Source organism: Salmo salar, chromosome 05, assembly GCF_965601325.2.
Source record: "Salmo salar chromosome 05, fSalSal1, whole genome shotgun sequence".
NCBI classification, from domain to species: Eukaryota; Metazoa; Chordata; class Actinopteri; order Salmoniformes; family Salmonidae; genus Salmo; species Salmo salar.
The window spans coordinates 23,214,924-23,237,107 of NC_138295.1; the positions used below are offsets into that span (position 1 = coordinate 23,214,924).

Below are 22,184 nucleotides of genomic sequence, written 5' to 3' on the forward strand. Positions count from 1 at the left end.
GTAATAGCGAATTTCCATGGAGTCTGCTAGCTAAATATGCTAACAAACACACACGAAAATAACAAATTGCAAAGACAGGCAATCCAGCTCATAAAGTTATAAATATATGTAGGAGCTACCGAATGTCACTTTTGGTGAGTTTGGACATTTACAAGCGAATGTGAATGAGACATTGCGCAAATGAACACTGTTTTGATCCATGCTTGTCTGCTCTGAAGCAGCATGTGTACACAATGTCTGTCCGGAGTCGCTAGGGCAAGGGGCCTGCCTGCTCTGCTCTGAGAAGATGTGGAAAGTGCAGACGAAGAGGAGCAGACAGGCAGAGGAGAAAAATGCAAGGAAATCAAAAAGATAGCATTGGCAGCTGTACAGATAACTCATCCAAAGGGCTTTGACTTCTTTGACACGGCAGAAAGCTAAGACATTATGATGCCCCGTCACCTTATTAATTCAGTATCTTACTTAGATAACTAGCCACCCTTACAAAAAAAGTGCAGTAACTGCAGTCGACTGTGGTATTTTGGACACAGTAATTGCAGAATAACTGCAGTGTACTGCAATATAATTAAGCAATAAGGTACGAGGGTGTGTGGTATATGGCCAATGTGCCACGGCTAAGGGATGTTCTTATGCGCAACGCGGAGTGCCTTGATACAGCCCTTAGCCGTGATATATTGGCCATATACCACAAACCCCCGAGCGTTCCTTATTGCTATTATAAACTGGTTACCAATGTAATTAGAGGAGTAAAAATAAATGTTCTCTCATACCTGTGGTATACGGTCTGATATACCATGGCTGTCAGCCAAATCAGCATTCAGGGCTCGAACCACCCAGTTTATAACTGCAGTTATACTGCACTGTAACTGCAGTTACACTGCAAAATTACTGTAGTAAAAAAAAGTATTTGCAGCATAGTGCACTTTAACTGCAGTTATACTGTATTGTACCTCGGTTATACTGCACTCTGACTGAATTTTTCATGCAGGAAAAAAAAAGATAATATGCGTAAGAAATCTGATTCTGCGTTTTGTAAAGAAGATCTAAAATGCTTATTTTTGTAATTTCTGCTGGGCCTCACACACATTTTGTGCTTCAGTTGCACCTCTCCACTCATGGGAATTCAAGAACGGGCATTCTATCAGCAGACAGCGCTTTGACTGATGTGTAGCTACTTTTCTCTGGTACTTTTCTTGGTATAGCCAACCTACTTTTCTCTGGTAAAATGCAAGATGAACTTCAAGAAAAACATGATAAACGTTAGAAATATGATGGCCATGCATAATTTTTGCAAAAACCTTGTATGGCTGCCAGCCGAATAGCGTTGCACTTCTGTTCATGAAAATTAACCCATTTTCTGCCGAATGTGTTGCACTAACGTATTTCTGACAGAAATCTATAGTTACACGTCCCTGATCACTCGATTGAAACCAAAAACATTCAATATGAAACGCGACCCGTCAATACACAGCTGAATACACAGCTGGACTCACCTGCTCTGGCTTTCTCTCTTTGTGCTATTTACACATGACTGGCTCAACTGTTCTGGTGAACTATAAGCTTCATAATGTAAAATAATATGTAATAACCTGCTTTAACTCCTAACGCATTGCACAAGTTGACTGCAGGTATTTACTTAAAAAGTAGCTACAATGTATTGAAAAACTTAAAAGAAAGTTTCAAATGGTATTGAAAAACCATCCCGTGGTCATTTCCAAATAACCTGGTATACGGTATACCGCCCAAGCTTAAATGATAGACATATGGAGAGAGGGATAGAGTTGAGAATGGGAGAGATGGAGGGTTGGACAGAGATAGACTGGGGTGTAAAGAGAGAGAGGTGTGGGGTATAAAGGGTGATGTCCCTCAGTCCAGCTGCCATTCTGTTCACATCTCCCTCTCCGCCTGTTTGTCATGATAAAGGTCATACACCATAGTGGCAGACCGGTTGCTTGAAGGTTGTATGCGAAGGGTGAACGTGAGATGCATGCCTCCCCGACAGCGGGAGCTAATGGCTTAATGGATGCAGGGTTGCCCTTGCATTCGCTTACACGTGTTTGTGCCGCTGAAGACCCACAAAGCCTGTCAGTTTGGCGAGGTTACAGTGTAAGCAAACATACATCACACTCGACCAAGCACCCATACGTAACCACTCAAGACGAGACTGTAATTGCTTTGCACCCCCCCATTAGAGCACAGCATACAGGAGTTGATTAGAAGTGCCTCGCCTCAGACAAAGGACAGTAAGCTGAGGCTGCCGTGGAATACTTGACACATCTGAATAATACTACTGATGTCCATCTGGGGTCCCTTGGGGCCTGAGTAACAAAGACATCAATTATTCAAGATATTATCCCCCGATCCTTACCAGCAGACTGAAAACAACGGCACCACTAAAACACACGTATTTCTCCCCTGTTGACTTCTGAGTCATTCACACAACCTTCATTAACGAGCAAGGAGAATATCAAGGTTTTCATAATGGTGATGAAATGTTCTCTGGACTGTCTGGATGTGTTTGACAAGGTTACCTAGTAGAGAATATGGTTTTGTATTGATGTGGTCTGGTGTATTTTTGATGTTTATGGGCCTTGTCCCTGTAAAAAACACATTTAGATGGTGCTCTGAATTAGTCCAGTCTAACTCTGTCCTGTGGATTTACACTTTATCCATTTACTTACTAGCTTAATGATACCAAATTGGGTCACAAGAACACATTATGATTAAAAAGATTGTTTGAATTATGAAATAGCTACATGATCTGTCAGAATAAGGCACACATTAAAAATGTAAATGTTTACTAGAGTTCAAGGCATCAAGATTACAGCTAACAAACAGCACTGGAATCCTCAGACCACTCCCTCTTACCCTCCCCCCTCCCTCCCTCTCAATGTGGCAGCGTTGGCAGTTGGCACATCGCGTGGCAGTTAAACCTGCAACTGTGTCCTCGCCCTGTCCTCCCGGGCAGACAAGGTGATCACACCCTTGGGCGGTGTAGTAACACTTGTCAAAACAGAGCTGGCCGGCCCCTTTAGAGCCACGGAGAGGAGGGCTTCCTTTAATCAGAAATGATTAGGACTCCTGTAATGGCCCTGTCAGGTAGTAAACCTGCTGGCTGGCACGTTCTCCGCTGTTGGACAAGATCTCTCCACACTTTAGGAGGGTTTAACTGCAGACAACGGAGGGGGGGGGGGGGATGACGACGACAGTGGTATCGGGTTACTCTGTAGGGCAATGCTGAGAATAGTGAACCTCACAGATGTAGGATTTTAATTTGATCATTCTTTTGTTGCTGAGAATTTTCCTGAACCACGCTTCCAAATTTGCATAAATTCACAGAAAACCAACATGGTTACATTAACAGTTTAGCACTTTTCATGTAGCCTAATTGTGGCCAACTTATAGCCTATCCACAATCAAGCAAAGTTATGAACTAAACTTTCAAATCCTATTGCTGCAGGATTATTTTGTTGTGACAATATAGGTCAAATTAAGATCCTACATCTGTACATGCATTGATTCCCACAAATATATTTATTAATCTTTATCATATTTGGCATTGAAATACACTGAGTATACAAAAGACTGGCCAAGCGAATCCAGATGAAAGCTATGATCCCTTATTGTTCTCACTTGTTAAATCCACTTCAAATCAGTATAGATGAAGGGAAAGAGACAGGTTAAAGAAGGATTTTTAAGCCTTGAGACAATTGAGACACGGACTGTGTATGTGTGCCATTCAGAAGGTGAAAGGGCAAGACAAAAGATTTAAGTGGCTTTGAACAGGGTACGGTAGTAGGTGCCAGGCACACCGGTTTGTGTCAAGAACTGCGACGCTACTGGGTTTTTCCATGCTCAGCAGTTTCCCATGTTTATCAAGAATGGTCCACCACCCAAAGGACATCCAGCCAACTTGATACAACCGTGGGAAGCATTGGAGTCAACACGGGCCAGCATCCGGCATGGACACCTAGCAGTGTCCATTCCCCGACATATAGAACCCCACAGTGGAGGTTTCATAATACCCATAAAACCTAGTGGTCAAACAGGTAAATGGTTCCAATGGAAAAACAATTGGAACCATTTCCCTGTTTGACCACTAGGTTTTATGGGTATTATGACTCATACTGTGGGACACTCTAGAGGCTGTTCTAGGGCAAAAAGGGGGGTGGTGCAACTCAATATTAGGAAGGTGTTCCTAATGAAGACTGAATAGGAGAAAAAACAAGCAACAAACAAAGAAGATAGGCTTTTGAAAAATAACTATTTTTCATAAAATTGTAGTTATCTTAGCAAGCTGAATTGTTTACCAGTTGCTAAGCAGTTGCTAGGGACTCTTTTGGAAGAAGCTAGCTAGCTAACGAAGAACAACAAAGAATATCTAGTTAACAGAAGAAAAGAAAGAGAAAATCAGGACAGAAGAAAAAGGATATCAAAGTGAAACAGTTCTCTAAAGACACAGGAGACAATAATACAAGAAACAACACTTCTGTAGCTTGTCAACTATGTGTCTGTCTATCCCTGTTCTCTCCTCTCTGCACAGGCCATACAAACGCTTCACACCGCGTGGCCGCTGCCACTCTAACCTGGTGGTCCCAGCGCGCACGACCCACGTGGAGTTCCAGGTCTCCGGCAGCCTCTGGAACTGCCGGTCTGCAGCCAACAAGGCTGAGTTCATCTCAGCCTATGCTACCCTCCAGTCCCTAGACTTCCTGGCGCTGACGGAAACATGGATTACCACAGATAACACTGCTACTCCTACTGCTCTCTCTTCGTCTGCCCACGTGTTCTCGCATACCCCTAGAGCATCGAGCCAGCGGGGTGGTGGCACTGGAATCCTCATCTCTCCCAAGTGGACATTCTCTCTTTCTCCCCTGACCCATCTGTCTATCTCCTCATTTGAATTCCATGCTGTCACAGTTACCAGCCCTTTCAAGCTTAACATCCTTATCATTTATCGCCCTCCAGGTTCCCTTGGAGAGTTCATCAATGAGCTTGACGCCTTGATAAGTTCCTTTCCTGAGGATGGCTCACCTCTCACAGTTCTGGGTGACTTTAACCTCCCCACGTCTACCTTTGACTCATTCCTCTCTGCCTCCTTCTTTCCACTCCTCTCCTCTTTTGACCTCACCCTCTCACCTTCCCCCCCCTACTCACAAGGCAGGCAATACGCTTGACCTCATCTTTACTAGATGCTGTTCTTCCACTAATCTCATTGCAACTCCCCTCCAAATCTCCGACCACTACCTTGTATCCTTTTCCCTCTTGCTCTCATCCAACACTTCTCAATCTGCCCCTACTCGGATGGTATTGCGCCGTCCCAACCTTCGCTCTCTCTCTCCCGCTACTCTCTCCTCTTCCATCCTATCATCTCTTCCCTCTGCTCAAACCTTCTCCAACCTATCTCCTGATTCTGCCTCCTCAACCCTCCTCTCCTCCCTTTCTGCATCCTTTGATTTTCTCTGTCCCCTATCCTCCAGGCCGGCTCGGTCCTCCCCTCCTGCTCCGTGGCTCGACGACTCACTACGAGCTCACAGAACAAGGCTCCGGGCAGCCGAGCGGAAATGGAGGAAAACTCGCCTCCCTGCGGACCTGGCATCCTTTCACTCACTCCTCTCTACATTCTCCTCTTCTGTCTCTGCTGCTAAAGCCACTTTCTACCACTCTAAATTCCAAGCATCTGCCTCTAACCCTAGGAAGCTCTTTGCTATCTTCTCCTCCCTCCTGAATCCTCCTCCCTCTCTGCGGATGACTTCGTCAACCATTTTGAAAAGAAGGTTGACGATATCCGATCCTCGTTTGCTAAGTCAAACGACACCGCTGGTCCTGCTCACACTGCCCTACCCTGTGCTTTGACCTCTTTCTCCCCTCTCTCTCCAGATGAAATCTCGCGTCTTGTGACGGCCGGCCGCCCAACAACCTGCCCACTTGACCCTATCCCCTCCTCTCTTCTCCAGACCATTTCCGGAGACCTTCTCCCCTTCCTCACCTCGCTCATCAACTCATCCTTGACCGCTGGCTACGTCCCTTCCGTCTTCAAGAGAGCGAGAGTTGCACCCCTTCTGAAAAAACCTACACTCGATCCCTCCGATGTCAACAACTACAGACCAGTATCCCTTCTTTCTTTTCTCTCCAAAACTCTTGAACGTGCCGTCCTTGGCCAGCTCTCCTGCTATCTCTCTCAGAATGACCTTCTTGATCCTAATCAGTCAGGTTTCAAGACTGGGCATTCAACTGAGACTGCTCTTCTCTGTGTCACGGAGGCTCTCCGCACTGCTAAAGCTAACTCTCTCTCCTCTGCTCTCATCCTTCTAGACCTATCTGCTGCCTTTGATACTGTGAACCATCAGATCCTCCTCTCCACCCTCTCCGAGTTGGGCATCTCCGGCGCGGCCCACGCTTGGATTGCGTCCTACCTGACAGGTCGCTCCTACCAGGTGGCGTGGCGAGAATCTGTCTCCGCACCATGCGCTCTCACCACTGGTGTCCCCCAGGGCTCTGTTCTAGGCCCTCTCCTATTCTCGCTATACACCAAGTCACTTGGCTCTGTCATATCCTCACATGGTCTCTCCTATCATTGCTATGCAGACGACACACAATTAATGTTCTCCTTTCCCCCTTCTGATAACCAGGCGGCGAATCGCATCTCTGCATGTCTGTCAGACATATCAGTGTGGATGACGGATCACCAGCTCAAGCTGAACCTCGGCAAGACGGGGCTGCTCTTCCTCCCGGGGAAGGACTGCCCGTTCCATGATCTCGCCATCACGGTTGACAACTCCCTTGTGTCCTCCTCCCAGAGTGCTAAGAACCTTGGCGTGATCCTGGACAACACCCTGTCGTTCTCCACTAACATCAAGGCGGTGACTCGATCCTGTAGGTTCATGCTCTACAACATTCGCAGAGTACGACCCTGCCTCACACAGGAAGCGGCGCAGGTCCTAATCCAGGCACTTGTCATCTCCCGTCTGGATTACTGCAACTCGCTGTTGGCTGGGCTCCCTGCCTGTGCCATTAAACCCCTACAACTCATCCAGAACGCCGCAGCCTGTCTGGTGTTCAACCTTCCCAAGTTCTCTCACGTCACCCCGCTCCTCCGCTCTCTCCACTGGCTTCCAGTTGAAGCTCGCATCCGCTACAAGACCATGGTGATTGCCTACGGAGCTGTGAAGGGAACGGCACCTCCATACCTTCAGGCTCTGATCAGGCCCTACACCCAAACAAGGGCACTGCGTTCATCCACCTCTGGCCTGCTGGCCCCCCTACCTCTGAGGAAGCACAGTTCCCGCTCAGCCCAGTCAAAACTGTTCGCTGCTCTGGCACCCCAATGGTGGAACAAGCTCCCTCACGACGCCAGGACAGCGGAGTCAATCACCACCTTCCGGAGACACCTGAAACCCCACCTCTTTAAGGAATACCTAGGATAGGATAAAGTAATCCTTCTAACCCCCCCCCCCCTTAAAAGATTTAGATGTACTATTGTAAAGTGGTTGTTCCACTGGATATCATAAGGTGAATGCACCATTTTGTAAGTCGCTCTGGATAAGAGCGTCTGCTAAATGACTTAAATGTAAATGTAATGTTTGGTATACTCTGTGTATATGCTCCAAGCAAGTTCCTACACTAGTAAAGATCTTCCAATTGAAACAGAGGGGCAAAGCAATAGGAATATTAACTAGACTTAAGTTATTTTGTCTGGCCTTGTGGAGGGCACCAGGGGTGGGTCATATAATAAAAGGGAACATAAAATGAAGGTTTCATTATTGATATCCTGGAAATTGGATTTGTGGGGGGGCAGATGCCATCAGTGCTGGGGGCAAGGGGGTAGCGAATTGACTTCTTTTTTTCTTGACCTTTTATCTAGGTAATAAGGAAGGACATGCTATATCCAGGATTTATCCACTGACTTTGTTCTATTTATATTTTTTATGAAGAGATTCCTACATGTTTGATACACCGCACATTAATTTCATTACCCTTAAGGGATATCACTGTCAAAGGGGTGGCAGGTAGCCTAGTGGTTAGAGCGTTGGACTTGTAACCGAAAGGTTGCAAGATCGAATCCTCAAGCTGACAAGGTAAAAATCTGTTGTTCTGCTCCTGAACAAGGCAGTTAACCCACTGTTCCTAGGCCGTCATTGAAAATAATAATTTGTTCTTAACTGACTTGCCTAGTTAAATAAAGGTAAAATAAAAAGCGTGTAATTTGTCACTGACTACACAAGTCGGTGTCAGAAAGTCCATATTTTATTTTATGCACGCGTAACCGTCATCAGAGGATGTTTGATAAAAGCAGCAACTCAAAACCTAGCCGGTCACATTCAGGCTTTGAATATAACCTCAATCAATGTCACCCCTTTGTGATGATAATATCTCTTAAGATTTTCACAACTTAAATTGCTCCATCTATAAGCTAATAGCCAGTGTGAAAAGGGGAGGAGGAGTTGAAAAGGAAAACGAAGAAGAGGAAGGAGATAGAGGGAGACTCACAGCTTTCAAGCTGCATGGTACAGGTCTGAATATCCATGGGGAAATTCTTCAAGTCCATAGGGCAGGACAGGATGAGAGTCAGCCTGAGATAGAAAGAGAGAAGGGCAGCTTTAGGTTAAGGTAAAGGGCAAAGGAGAGCGTGAAAGAAGAGAATTATAACATACAGAGAGAAATGAAGACAGAGGCCAGGAGGACAGCTGCAAAGGTCACTAAAGGTGCTTCACAGGGCAGACATTTGATTAAAACTCACCTAATGCTTTGACGGTGGACAGTTTTACGACCTATCCCAAGATTAACTCTGTACTATACATTACGGCATGAATTGTGAGCTTTTTTCTGCATTATCAAAAAAGGCAAATTGCAAAGGATGCCGTGAGTTACAATGCCATTTGGTTACAATAGCAAACTAATTGGTAGACACATCCTTCCCTTTATTTATTGAGGCACTGATGCATTGAGCCTTCAAGGAGCCGCGGGGAAGAGAAGTAACTATTAAGGAGTTTGAGTTAAGAGAAGCCGTGTAATTACCTGCTGTAATGCATTGCCCAGAGGACAGACGAGAGGCACCAGCGCTACACTGCTCGCAGCAGGAGCCCCATCGCTATTGTGCTGCGATGATGTGAAATTCCAGGCTCAAAAATATCCCCCACAAATGAGCCTTCGAAGTTTCTTTGTGTCCTCGGTTTCAGAGGTAGCTACTAAAATGCCTTTTGGACTACTGTGTAATTGTTAGCGAATAAATCTGCTGTTGTAACCAATATGGTATGGCTAACTGCATGTTTTTGAATTCCTTTCATGGGGTCATGAATGTTGATGAAGGAGATATCGATCAACTCACAGCAGTGTTTGGTTTTGATTGTGGGGCTAATATATTGGTATCAAAGTTAATGTGATGAATAACTCACTAGGTCCCCCTGTGGCCACAGACAGAAGCATCTTGAGTAACTCACTTGCTCCCCCTGTGGCCACAGACTGAACTGTTTCTGCTCACCTGATGCTATATAGTACACTCCCATCTTGGAAGATCCGCAGCAGTTTGTTGTCGGTGGTGACCTCGTGAAAGTTAGCCCCCTTCTCGTTAGCGAAGAAAAGGTCAGGCTTCCAGATGGAGTCCAACATGGAAGGATCCAGGTCCAAGGAGTCGTCTGGGTACTCCTGGTAAGCCAAACGGGGATCGTTCCACTTTTGCCGTAGGAACACATTGAGCCTGTAGTCCTGTGGATTGACCAATAAATTTAGTAATCGTCTCTTTCTCAATGAATCTTTCCTCGATTCCTCGCATTCCCTTTCTTCGCCGCCTCCTCCTCCTCCTCAAAAACACACTGGAAAAAAGGTCAGGGGATGGATTTGGAACTTCTCCTGGAATGCGGTTGAGAAGGAGGCGTGGAGGTAGGACGTCAGGAATCGTGGAAGATGAATCGAGATTGAGACATAGTAGTTCGAGACAGTGCGTCATACCTTGTCACACACAATAGGAGGCAATTAATGAAGTGATACCATTGCCAGGTTTCAAATCTTCAATTAGGTTGTTCGGTTCATGATCGTCTGTCTCTGATGTAAAGTAGGAAGTCTGATTAAATTAATAACCTTTACTGTTGTTAATTATAGCCAAGACAATGCAACATTTTAATTAGTTCTTTCAAAAGTAGTGTGAATCTATGTAGTTTAGGGTTACGCTAAAGGAATTAGGAGTCATGCAGGAGTAATTTACATTTTGTCCATTTGTAAAGGGGGAAATCACAGACAATAACCTAGAATACTACCAGATTCTGGGTTAATCTAAGTTCTGTTCAGTGCCTGTTGAAATGACAAAAATATGCTTTGTGGGAAGCAAAATCAATGAATGACTACTTTGAAATTTGGTTAATTCCACAAAAAGTTCACATCCTCATTTAGTCACAGGAGTTATTCAAGTGAATCTTTAAGTAAATGCTCATGGTATTGAAAGACTCAACTGTGTCGGTCTTCTCTGGCAGTTCATAACGGTCTGTCTCTGTTCCCATGAGGCACCACAAATAAACTAAGGGCAGCACAACACATTAATCACAATAAACACTAGGCCTTTACCACATCGTCCAGTGACATCACTAGTGTCCTCTGTCCACACTGACCTAACCTGGGGTCCAGCCCTCTGTGCCAAAAGAACCTTTAACAACTACAATCTACTGACAAAGCACTTTCCCTCTTGTATTGGACAGGCTTACAGGGAGAGATTCTTTCGCACTTCTCCCATTTCACTCTTTTTTTCCTCCAATTTTTCATTTTAATTGCAGAGCGGACAGTTCATTATCAGAACATCACTGACCCACTGGTCTCTGAAGGTTGCTCTGATAGACTCCAGGAAATAAAGGGAGAGAGGTGAGGGAATTGGTCCAATACTGAGCAGGCCAAAGGGTAGGAATTAACAGGGTATTGTATTAGCTGGAGGAGATCATTTAGATTTCTCTTTCTTCAATTCAGGGATTTAGCTAGAGTATACCTGCTCAAATATGCTCCTTATCACGGTCATTCATGATTACAAAGCAATGAGACTGCCTTAGGTTTATCATGCTACCTGGATAATTATGGTATTTTGTATAAAGCGCATATTCATTTACATTTTTTTTTTCACCTTTATAGAGGTTTGTCTCTCTGAGACCCGTTCAAGATGGCAGCAGTCAGCAACACATTAAATTATTAGCTTAAAACAGTTTCTAATTCCAGGATGTTAATTTACTGTGGAAATTCAAGTTGGTCAGTTGACTCACCATAGTAGTTTCCGTGATGGACCCAAAGCTGTTGATGAAAATATTGCAGGTGACATTCACAGGCGGACCTGAAGAAATTATAAAAAGACAATCCATCACTCCTTATATGGAAGAATCCTTTCAACTGTTTGACCTGCTGGGTAAAAGTTTGTTAAAGATCATTTTGAAATCTTTGAATGACACTGAGGGTTATTGTATGTACAGGAAGTAGTGAGTGTCTTGCTGTCAACTCTGATGTGGAGCAAGTATGAAATAGCCACTCATTGGCCAGTTTATTAGGTACACTGTCCCTAGCCGCATCCTCTGAGCATGCGCAGACCAGCTGGCTGGTGTGTTTATGGAAAATTCAATCGCTCCCTATCCCAGTCTGTTGTCCCCACATCCTGAGGACTTCAGGAAACAGCAGAGGGAGCACCCCTCTATCCACATCGAAGGGACAGCAGTGGAGAAGGTGGAAAGTTTTAAGTTCCTAGGCGTACACGTCACAGACAAACTGAAATGGTCCACCCACACAGAAAGTGTGGTGAAGGCGCAATAGCGCCTCTTCAACCTCAGGAGGCTGAAGAAATCTGGCTTGTCACCCAAAACCCTGACAAACTTTTACAGATGCACAATCGAGAGCATCCTGTCGGGCTGTATCACAGCCTGGTACAGCAACTGCACTGCCCTGAATAACCACCCGAGCCACTGCCTGTTCACACCGCTACCATCCAGAAGACAAGGTCAGTACAGGTGCATCAAAGCTGAGACCAAGAGACTGAAAACAGCTTCTATCTCAAGGCCATCAGACTGCTAATCACTAACTCAGAGAGACTGCTGCCTACATTGAGACACAATCACTGGCCACTTTAATAAATGGATCACTAGTCACTTTATATAATGCCACTTTAAATAATTCCACTTGAATAATGTTTACATATCTTACATTACTCATATCATATGTATATACTGTATTTTCTACCATCTATTGCACCTTGCCTATGCCGCTCGGCCATCGCTCATCCATATATTTATACGTACATATTCTCATTCACCTCTTTAGATTTGTGTGTATTAGGTAGCTGTTGGGGAATTGTTAGATTACTTGTTAGATATTATTGCACTGTCGGAACTAGAAGCACAAGCATTTCGCTACACTCGCATTAACATCTGCTAACCATGTGTATGTGACAATTTTTGGGGGATTTACCCCACCCCATTCATGAAATGGTTTGCTATAGAAAGTAGGCAGACCGGAATTGAGGCATTCAGTTACAGTTTGATTGAACGTTAGCATGGGCAAATGAGTTCACTTTCCTTGCTTTGTCTAACACTATGAATCTGAATCTAGCAAAGAAGTTGTATTTAGTTTCATAGCACAAACGTTTGTTACAATGTTTCTTACACTGGCTTTAGCCACGGAGGGAGCAGGCCTGCCCAGGCAAGTGCAGGGGGTTGCCTAGCAACACGTGCCTCGGAGGGAGACCGTGTCTGCACAGCACAACGGATTCCCATGATTTGTGAATATGTTCAGACTGAACAGCAAGCGTGACAGCTAAAATGGCTTCGAAAAAATATGATTACAGCTATTAGGGAGAAGTATCTAACAAAATAATGACATTATGGCATTCAGTAATCAAAATATTTCATATAATAGAAATCTGGGTACATTTATGGACAAAATTCTAACTTATTCAGTCAAACTAAGTAAGCAGTTCTATGCTTCCTATACACTTCTACAGGCAAGTCCTATCTAGCTTTTTATTAAAAACAGTGGCTGTCCGCTTGCATTCATTCCGTGAAGTTTCAATGTTTTTTTTATGGGAGCTGTGGCCCACTTCTGAACATACTTAAGGTACCTTTGAAGTTGGGTCTGATGCGGGCGTCATAGCCAGACCTTTTCCCCATGAGCTTGTCCAGGAAGTCAGACGGGGACTGCGAGGAGGGGACTGTCCTACTAGAGGACTTTATCTCCTCCTTACAGGAGCCCGGTCTGAAGAAGAACAAAAACAAACACATAAAGAGAGGGAGAGAGAAGCAAGAGTTACAGAAACTTCACATTGGCATCAGTGGAATACATAATGAGAGAAAAACAACTTTTACACGGCCGCCTCCGAAAACCCATCTTTTGTCACGTGATGTTCAGTACATAGTGTTCAATAGACCCTAACTACAGTGAGGCGGTGAAAGGGGAAAGGTACATCCACATCCAACCCCAGCACTCCCTCTTTCAGTGTGTACTCCAGCCTGGCTTAGCAGCAGTGGGGCTTGACAGATTGATGGCTCAATTGAAATGCTGTGAATGTCACACCAGGGGAGGAAGGCTTTGATTCCAGCTCCAGCATGGCTCAGTCTGCCACTGACAGGCCCAACAGGCCAAGGAGAGAAAGAGAGCGATTGAGAGAGAGGGGGAGAGAGCAGTTCCGGAGCCCACGGGCCCTGGCTTGTGTGATGGATCTCTCCTGGCTGGCATGCCGCTGATTCTGCACGATGCTTTTGATGCAATTGTTAGCGGATCAATCACGATCCTGGCTCCCTCCTGTGAACTATGGACGACTATCCCACCCCAGGCCCCTCCCCCAGGCTCCCTGTGTGCTGTCTGCCCTTTGTAACCTGGTGCGCTGTGTAACCTGGGCTGTGAAGAGGCTCCCTGTGCCGTCTGCCCCGTGTAACCTGGTGCCCTGTGTAACCTGGGCTGTGAAGAGGTTCCTTGTGGGCCATCTGCCCTGTGTAACCTGGGCTGTGAAGAGGCTCTCTGTGCCAAATGCCCTGTGTGCCATCTGCCCTGTGTAACCTGGTGCCGTGTGTAACCTGGTGCCCTGTGTAACCTGGTGCCCTGTGTAACCTGGGTTGTGAAGAGGCTCCCTGTGTGCCGTCTGCCCTGTGTAACTTGGTGCCCAGTGTAACCTGGTCTTTGAAGAGGCTCCATGTGTGCAGTCTGCCCTGTGTAGCCTGGTGCCCCAGTGTAGCCTGGTGCCCCAGTGTAGCCTGGTGCCCCAGTGTAGCCTGGTGCCCCAGTGTAGCCTGGTGCCCCAGTGTAGTCTGGTGCCCCTGTGTAGTCTGGGTGGTGAAGGTTCCAGACAGATCACAAGGTTTCTGAACTGTACTCATCTGCTGAGTCCCATAGACTCTTGTTTGAACCCCGGCCTCCTACATGCCAAGACTGTGTTAGGCTAATGAGCTAAAGCCAAGGCATTTTCTTGAGAAACTAGCACACAAGTCTTCAGGTCTCAGGCAAGGTTACTTATCCAAATAACAAGGTTCAACGAACCACCACCTCCATTTCAGAAGCACTGGCGCTTTTGATATGTGTATAGAGTTGGGTATGAGAAAAAGAATGAAACCCAACATGCGTTGGCCAGCTACACAGGCAAACACCTCGACAAGCCACAACACTGACTCCATTCAATCCTGGAAGAGCCCCCAAATCTGATGAAACCGGGTAGCAAACTTAGCTACATAGATACGATTGTCATTTTTTTTTTACATGATTGGGATGCTCTGGTGTTTCTGATGACTAAAATTAAAACAGGATATAAAATGGTTTAAAAGCCTTGAATAGTATCACACATTACTCACTCAAACTTTGCTGTGATGTGTTTAATAAGATGATGCCTGCACCAAAAAAACATGCATTTTTAATGATGAGAGTAAAACCTTAGGATTTGATTTGCGGTCTCCTTGGATGTCTGACTAACGTTCACTTTCTCAACCCTCCATTGAAAATCAGTCATCAACTATAAACCCCTGAGGAATCTACTGAGCTACATCTCAGTCTCTCTTACTGCGGGAAAGTTCCTGAATTCCCCCTAGTCTTTGGTTCATCTGCTGTTGAATGAAGTTTACAGTTGATGCTACTGCATTGATGCACCTTCCATCTCTTTTACTCTCGGTAATGGCCACAGAGGCACACACACACAACGTTGTATGGGTAACCTGAATAGAATTCTATCCAGTAAATATAGGAATGAAACATATCTGCTGTGAGACCAAGCTCCAAATTAAATTTCCAAAGACAAAAGCAATCGGATTTTCTTGACAAGTTTGAAATAGCGATTTCCTCTGAGCTGCAGATTTGTGACTCGATCTCGCCTCGAGCGGTAAAAATCTAAATAGCTGTGACAGTTCTCTTCAGACTTCAAGAAATATTGACACATGAGAAACTGGTCTCCTTAAATACAATTGCGAAGGTGTTGGCATGGATTTCTGGGTGATTGTGACAGGCCGGCGGGAAGGTGACAGAGGACAATTACCTGCGAAAATCGAACAAATCTCCATAGGGTGTCCATTTTATGACGCCCATGTCAGTTAAGCCGCAAAAGGGTTCAGTGGAGTTGGGGAAACTTTTTTATTCACATTCTCGCTCAAGACGGAGTGAGCCGAGAGCATAAGCCAACCTACTTCTCTCCCATATACTGTATCAGCGAGGCAATCCTCTGGAAACAAAGCTATTAGGGAAGACATACTTTTGACAGAATGAGTGAATTTCAGCCTAGAATCGTGGAGCAGTCTTTAGGTGACTCATTATGTGCCTGGTAATACTAATAAACTGAGGACAGTTCAGTTTGAGATGTCTCCTCTGATGGCTCTCAACTACCTCCTACCCCTGCATATCGACTCGGTACTGGCACCCCATGTATAAAGCAAAGTTATCAGTACTCATTGTGAATCTATTATTATGTGATTTACTTTATTATTTCTCTCTCTCTGCATTGTTGGGAGGCTCCCATAAGTAAGCATTTCACTGTTAGTCTACATCTATTGTTTACAAAGCATGTGACAAATACAATTGAAATGTTATTGTTTTTAAAGCTGTTACTTTAATAAGCAGTTAGAATTTTGACTTGGGGACTGAGAATATATTTATTTGGACCATCCAACCCACCCGTTACATACTGACTTCTGCTATAATAAGCTAACTTTCAAAGACATAAAAAAGAGTGGTCCTCGAGTTTGGATCCTTCCCAACATTATATAGGCTTCCTTCAGTCCACAACAGTTCAGCAGTTCTTAGGTCCTGTTTGTAATGGTCTGCAGCCCTCTCTCATGTGAATCTTGAATCTTGACCCATGTGCCCTTGAAAGCTGTGGGATTCCTATGCATCCCCTTAGGGTTGATGGAGAGTTGATGTACTGTAAAGCCTAACGCATTTCTAATCTGAGTCTTGCCTACACTGTCCTGCGTCATCAAGGGTAAAGAATTATTGCCATTAAGCCAGTGAAACCTGCCGACCACAACAATTACGCAGCCCAAAAAACAACACCACATTGAGGTCAGAGGTTTTTTCTTACAATTGACTAAATCCTAATATGGACACCATATTACCCGACGTTGAATGTAAATTGTGCAACTTTATCTGACAGAGGTTGTGGCCTCCATCAAGTCTGTATTGCTTGCATCTTTAGGTCAGCGGTGATGGCTCGACAGAGCAACAGGAACCTGTTAAATAAAACCGAGGGCCTCTTCCTAAATCACTGAGATGCAAGTTGGGGACATTGAATTTACCTTTTCAGGCCTTCTCTACATCTTGTCTGATCTCTACATCCACATCGGAGCATGTCCAAGAATATCTAACAACTCTGTTTTCCTTATCTCTCCCTCTCCCAGCTCACAGAAAGCTTGTATTTTCTGTGTATCAGATTCCTGTAATGTGGTTAGTTTATTATTGACTTCCAGACAAATAACACATTTGGTCAACAATGTGTTTTGAAACAGAGGTTAAATTGTTGCCATATTTCTTGAAATTATAAACAAAGAGAGACACAGGGACTTGTAACTGCTCCGCCGTTGGAGAGGAGAAAAAAAAAGATATATTTCTGCCATAGATCAAATGCAATTGGAAACCTCAAAGCTGTGGGATTGGGCAAACCTTGAACAGTGCTGTTACCAAATACAACAGGAGAATTGCATAATAACTCAACAGCTGTTCAGAATGCATTTTGGAGAGGGAAAAAAAATCCTGGAAAACATCCTCGTCACTGAATTTTACGTGCAGAAATTTAGCATGAATCGTTAGTTTCGCATTTTTACATCCCTCTTTGAGCAACAACCGAGACAGATGAACGCATAGCGAGAACGTCATTTCCTCAAGATGGCTTGTGCCAAGTGTATTCAACTCCCTGTCTTGTATGTCAGTTTTTGTTTAGCATCAAAAGATGGAACTGCATAGTATTAATTCAGAATGAATGCGATATTTAACTTTGGCAGAACACCACAGGACCAATATTTCCCATTTCATTAAGGGAGGTGAGTGTGTACATCTTCATCTTGTGTTGATTGTGTCGACCCAGTGTAATATGCTGACAGTCTGGTTTGAGAAGGAAGTACTGTGTCGATTTCCGTCAGCCCTGTCAGGAGCAGTGAGTCTACGGTCAGCACAGCAACAGCATTTGACAGTCCTGTAACTATTGGAAACATCTTTGGAGGCCTCCCTTTGCTGCTTTTCAAGCTTTCGTCACTTCTTGATTTGACAGATGATACAATATTAGTACATTTCTTATGTCAGTCGTTAAAGGCTTACAATAAAAGATTTTGCTAATGGGCGTAGGGAGTTTATTTTAGGTACCACAGCTTGTTCTGAGTTTGAAGTGACCATGTTCACCGTCTTTGTTGTTCTGTTGACTATGCAAGTCATATGGGGCTGGAGCTTTCTGCTAATTTGGGGAGTTTATCTCCAGTGAGTTTCTGCAGCCAATATCTTACAATGCTTCCAAGACAGTCCAGCCTTCTGCCTGAGCCTCACTTAGCTAAAGGTTTTCTGACATTTGGAGCGCCATTGAACAGCGTTATACAGTAGCATGTCTTCTACCCCCATACATAATGCACTGTTTTCTCTTTCTCCCATCAACTCCAAGCTTGGATTTATGAGGCTATAATCTTCATGAGGAGTTGAGGCAACCAGTAAGGCTGAGGTAAAGCAAGAGAGACAGCTAACAACGCTATATATCATGTGAACATTCACTACAATGCAGGGACAATGAGAAGATGCAACTGAAAGTGAAAGAAAACAGAACTGAGACAAGTCAGGAGTTGTAGAACAACAACAACTGTCTGACTGCATTGAACTGCATTGTATTAAATATATTTAAACTGGAGGAAGGGTGTCCGGGTCAGTGTTTAGGGCACCAACTCTTCTCTCCACAGGCATCATTGGACCCCTAGGAGTCTATTAAGCACACTTCTTTACTTCCTCTTTCACCACATTAAAGCTATAGCCGACACTGTTAGCGTGGACAGTCTTAAATAATACATCCTCGCCTCTTGACCTACCTTAATGCAAGTCTCAAACTATTTTACTCAATGTTACTTTTACTCTGTTATTCAAAAAAGGAACTGGCACATTTGACCTTTGTTGCAGGTGCATGGTAACAATTGAATAACATGAGAAAAAGAAGAAACCCGCTCTTCTTCTTGGAGTCGAGGAAAAATCATACAACGTATAACATTCTGAATTTCATAAATATTAGAATAAAGTGTGTACTAAGTCTATTAAAACACGTCTAAAAACACTATTAGAATATTTACAAAATACATTGTTATATTTGGTAACACGTACATTTTTCCTTGACCCCAACCCCATTCGATGCATTGAATGGAGCAATGTCTACATAAGGGTGCAAAACCCCCCCCCAAAAACTATCAAAAGCTCTGACGAAGGTCTTAAGGCCGATTCATAAAGCTTAATAAAGAACGGTGATACTAGCAAGAGCAGAGTGCGGGCTTCTCTTCTCTCATGTTACTCAAGCACTGTTGAAATACTTTTGCCTGACAACAAGAAGCAAATTGGCAGCGCCTCTATGTAGAATTCACCGAATTAGATTAATTTTAATTAGACCGAGCCCATATTCAGCTCATGAATTGCAAACATATGCTGCCAATTGCTTTTTATTCGTGAGCCCAGTGATCAGAAAGCATATCAATTTGGAATAGTGGCCCCGCCGCTCCTCGGATTTAGCACGCGTCACGGGAAATCAGAGTCATTTAGACAGCCATGCATTTTGTGTTATTAGTATAATGGGAGATGGAACAAAATAGGTATGTGCGAACGGGAAAAATTATTTACGAGCACAGTGTGCGAGTAATTGACAGGTGACAGTTTATTTACTCACTACTTAACAGATAAAGCGGGAAAAAGTGTGAAAATCAATGTATTCGTTGCTCAATAGAACAATTTGAGGATAAGGAGGGAAATGCAGTGGAGAAGTCTTTTATAAAAATGTTTATGGGAGACAGACAAATGGCCAGACATTTCATTGTGTGTTGGTGTGTGTGTCTGTGTGTGAGTCTGTGTGTGAGTGTTATTTATGTTAAAGGAAATTAAACTGAAGGGGAATCTGAAAGGCTTCACAGACCTCACCAATCCCCAGCTGAAGTAGCAGATGGAGTGTCCATCAACATCGGCGTGGTGGATGATCTCAAAGCCAAGTTTGGTGGTTTGCTGAAGGATGAGGGTGTCCAGAACCCAGTGGAGTCATTCAGAGTGCTAAACCCTGACACGTGGCCAGAAGACTAGGCCAGCCTTCTCACCTTTGGCGATGATGGTGTGGCAGAACTGATGAGGCATTTCAAGGAGCCTCTAGAGAGGTAAGAATTTATTTGACACTGCATTGCCATATGAGAAAATGTTATGTTTGCATATTTGCAAACTCACTTGCTCTGTTCAATCCTGCAGATTGGGGTGCAACATGGCTGCAAACCACTACGAGTGGCAGGGGCTGAAAATCCTGGTCAGCCACAATTTGAAGGACAAGTCCTACAGTGGCCTGTGGGAGACCATGTTGACAAAGGACCCCTACAGACACGATTACAAGGTAGACTAACAGTCCTGAGTGGTTATGTAAGGTATCCTTCTATGGTTGGTTTTGATAAGTTAAATGGTAAGAATTAAATTGAAAGATATCTTGGTGCTGCCCATTTCAGCCGCCCAGTGTGAGCGAGGCTTCTCTGCGCAGCACCAGATTAAGAATTCGACAAGAAGCTGCCTTGGGGTCTCTACCGCCGAAGACCTGATGAGGATCAGCCTGGAGGGGCCTTCTGTCGAGGAGTTGGATCCCACTCCTGCCGGGGACCGCTCGCTGACCTCTAAGCCTGCCAACATACAAAAGCATCTGGACAACTGATATCCTTTGCGTCTAGTAGGCATGGGTCAATGTGTGATTGGTGGTATGTGCTGTTGCACAGATGTGTGTCCCTTAGTACACACACACACAGTGTAAATATGTATGGAATACATTGTTTGTTAATAAACTCTGTTACTTGAACATTTTATTCTGTGCTCCTGAATTTCTTTGTGTGCTCCTACATTTTTTCATTTAGGAGCACATGTACTCCTTGGGGAAAAAGTTAGCGTAGAACCCTGATTCATCATCCTCATCAACCAGACCAGATCATGTTAGTACATCTGTCTTTGATCAGCAAAAAAGACACTCTTTGTAACAACTGGGTTACATTGCAAAGTACAACGATGCGGTGCACAATTGACTGCACATCTGATACAAATCACACGCTAAAACATTTAAAGTATGTGAATATATATATTTTTTTACAATAAAACCAAATGAATTGAACCTTGTACACAGAGTGTTGACAAGCCCTATTTCATGTTACATATCCACTGACCTTTATATGGTAATATATCAACATGTCATTTTGTGTCCTGAATGACCCATGTGGACCTTCTCGCTCTATGGCCTGTAACAGAAGCCCTTCGCTATTGATCAATAGCCTCATTGGGGAATGGGATTTGGAGAACATTGCAATTTACCCCTGCACATTCGTCTTCACTGCCACTGCACTATGGTGAACAGTGATGGTGCTCTATACAGTAGCAGGCTTCAGCAACTCCCAGTCGAACACAACAAAAGGGATCGCATCAACAGCTGGACAAAATACTTCAAAATGAACAAGATGGACTAATATGCACTTGAAGCACTAAGCACTTTGACATGCAAATACAGGCCCAGCACGACAGACATTTTAAGACCTTTGCACTATCCTGCCAACCTTTTTGAAAATATTCGGTAAATATCTGTAGCTTTTCTCTGTTGTGTTTCACATATGAATATGTAGCTTGTCTGTATGTACTTTGACTGATGCAAAATGTTTCCTGAATCTGAAAATGCTCTGCCCGAGAAATTGTGAGAAACTGGCATGGGTCAGATGTAAAGGCCAGATCTATCCTTTGTGAGCAGGGGGCGAAACCCCACAAGACAGCAAACTGGAATACAGTGCAAAGGGAAGGGATCATTGCCGCTACCTTACTTTCCAACCAAGGTGCCTGAATTAAGGAGCAAAGAAGAGGTCAGAAATACACCTGGGAGGAGAAACATGTTTTTGTTGGGTCGTGACTGGGTCGTGAAAGAGAAGTTAAGTCATAAATGGTGATAGGGGAGTTCCTGGTTCAATTTACAGTAGAGGCTCTTTGCAAGACACATAACTCCAATATGTTTCACTGCTGGGCTGTTACTGTCATGGGGAGAAAGTTACAAATGTATAACTTTAGAGCTCTACCCGTTATGTAAATCAACATTTTGTAAATCAACATTGCAGTTAGTGTTGAACATCCCAAAATATTCTAATAGGCCTACTATGTTATGTTTTATTCAAGACACCTATCTTAAGAATGAGGAATTGTATTTCCTGTTTACCATTGAAGTCTGAAGGAAGAGAACATAGGATCACATTTGACTCCACTTCGCTGCCTTATCATTTGTCTATGGAGCTCTGAGAATTCATTATCCTTCAACAATTGTTTTTCAGAGTACAGTTGAGAATTGGAGGTATAGAGTGGGTGGGGAAATACTGTACAGGGCTACAAGAGACACAGGAGCAGGCAGTAGAGTAAAAATAGTCCCGGGACATAAATTGACCTTGGGAGTTGTGTGGCTGGGTTGGAATCTATCCAGTCTCATTTCTTCAAAGATAGCATATGATTTTGTTCTTTCTTATTGGTCTCTCTTCCATCTCCAC

At 44.1% G+C, this 22,184-nt stretch overlaps 1 protein-coding gene across 1 annotated transcript in view; it reads right to left on the reverse strand.

Moving 5' to 3' along the window:
* The window catches only part of glra4a (glycine receptor, alpha 4a), an 81,411-nt gene that overhangs the window by 8,006 nt on the left and 51,221 nt on the right, over window positions 1-22,184 (reverse strand). Inside the window, exons 2-5 of the mRNA XM_014199085.1 lie at window positions 13,076-13,209; window positions 11,238-11,305; window positions 9,482-9,705; window positions 8,491-8,573 (exon numbers count right to left, since the gene is read on the reverse strand). Coding sequence (XP_014054560.1) covers window positions 8,491-8,573; window positions 9,482-9,705; window positions 11,238-11,305; window positions 13,076-13,209 — 509 coding nt within the window. The remainder of the gene's footprint in view (window positions 1-8,490; window positions 8,574-9,481; window positions 9,706-11,237; window positions 11,306-13,075; window positions 13,210-22,184) is intronic.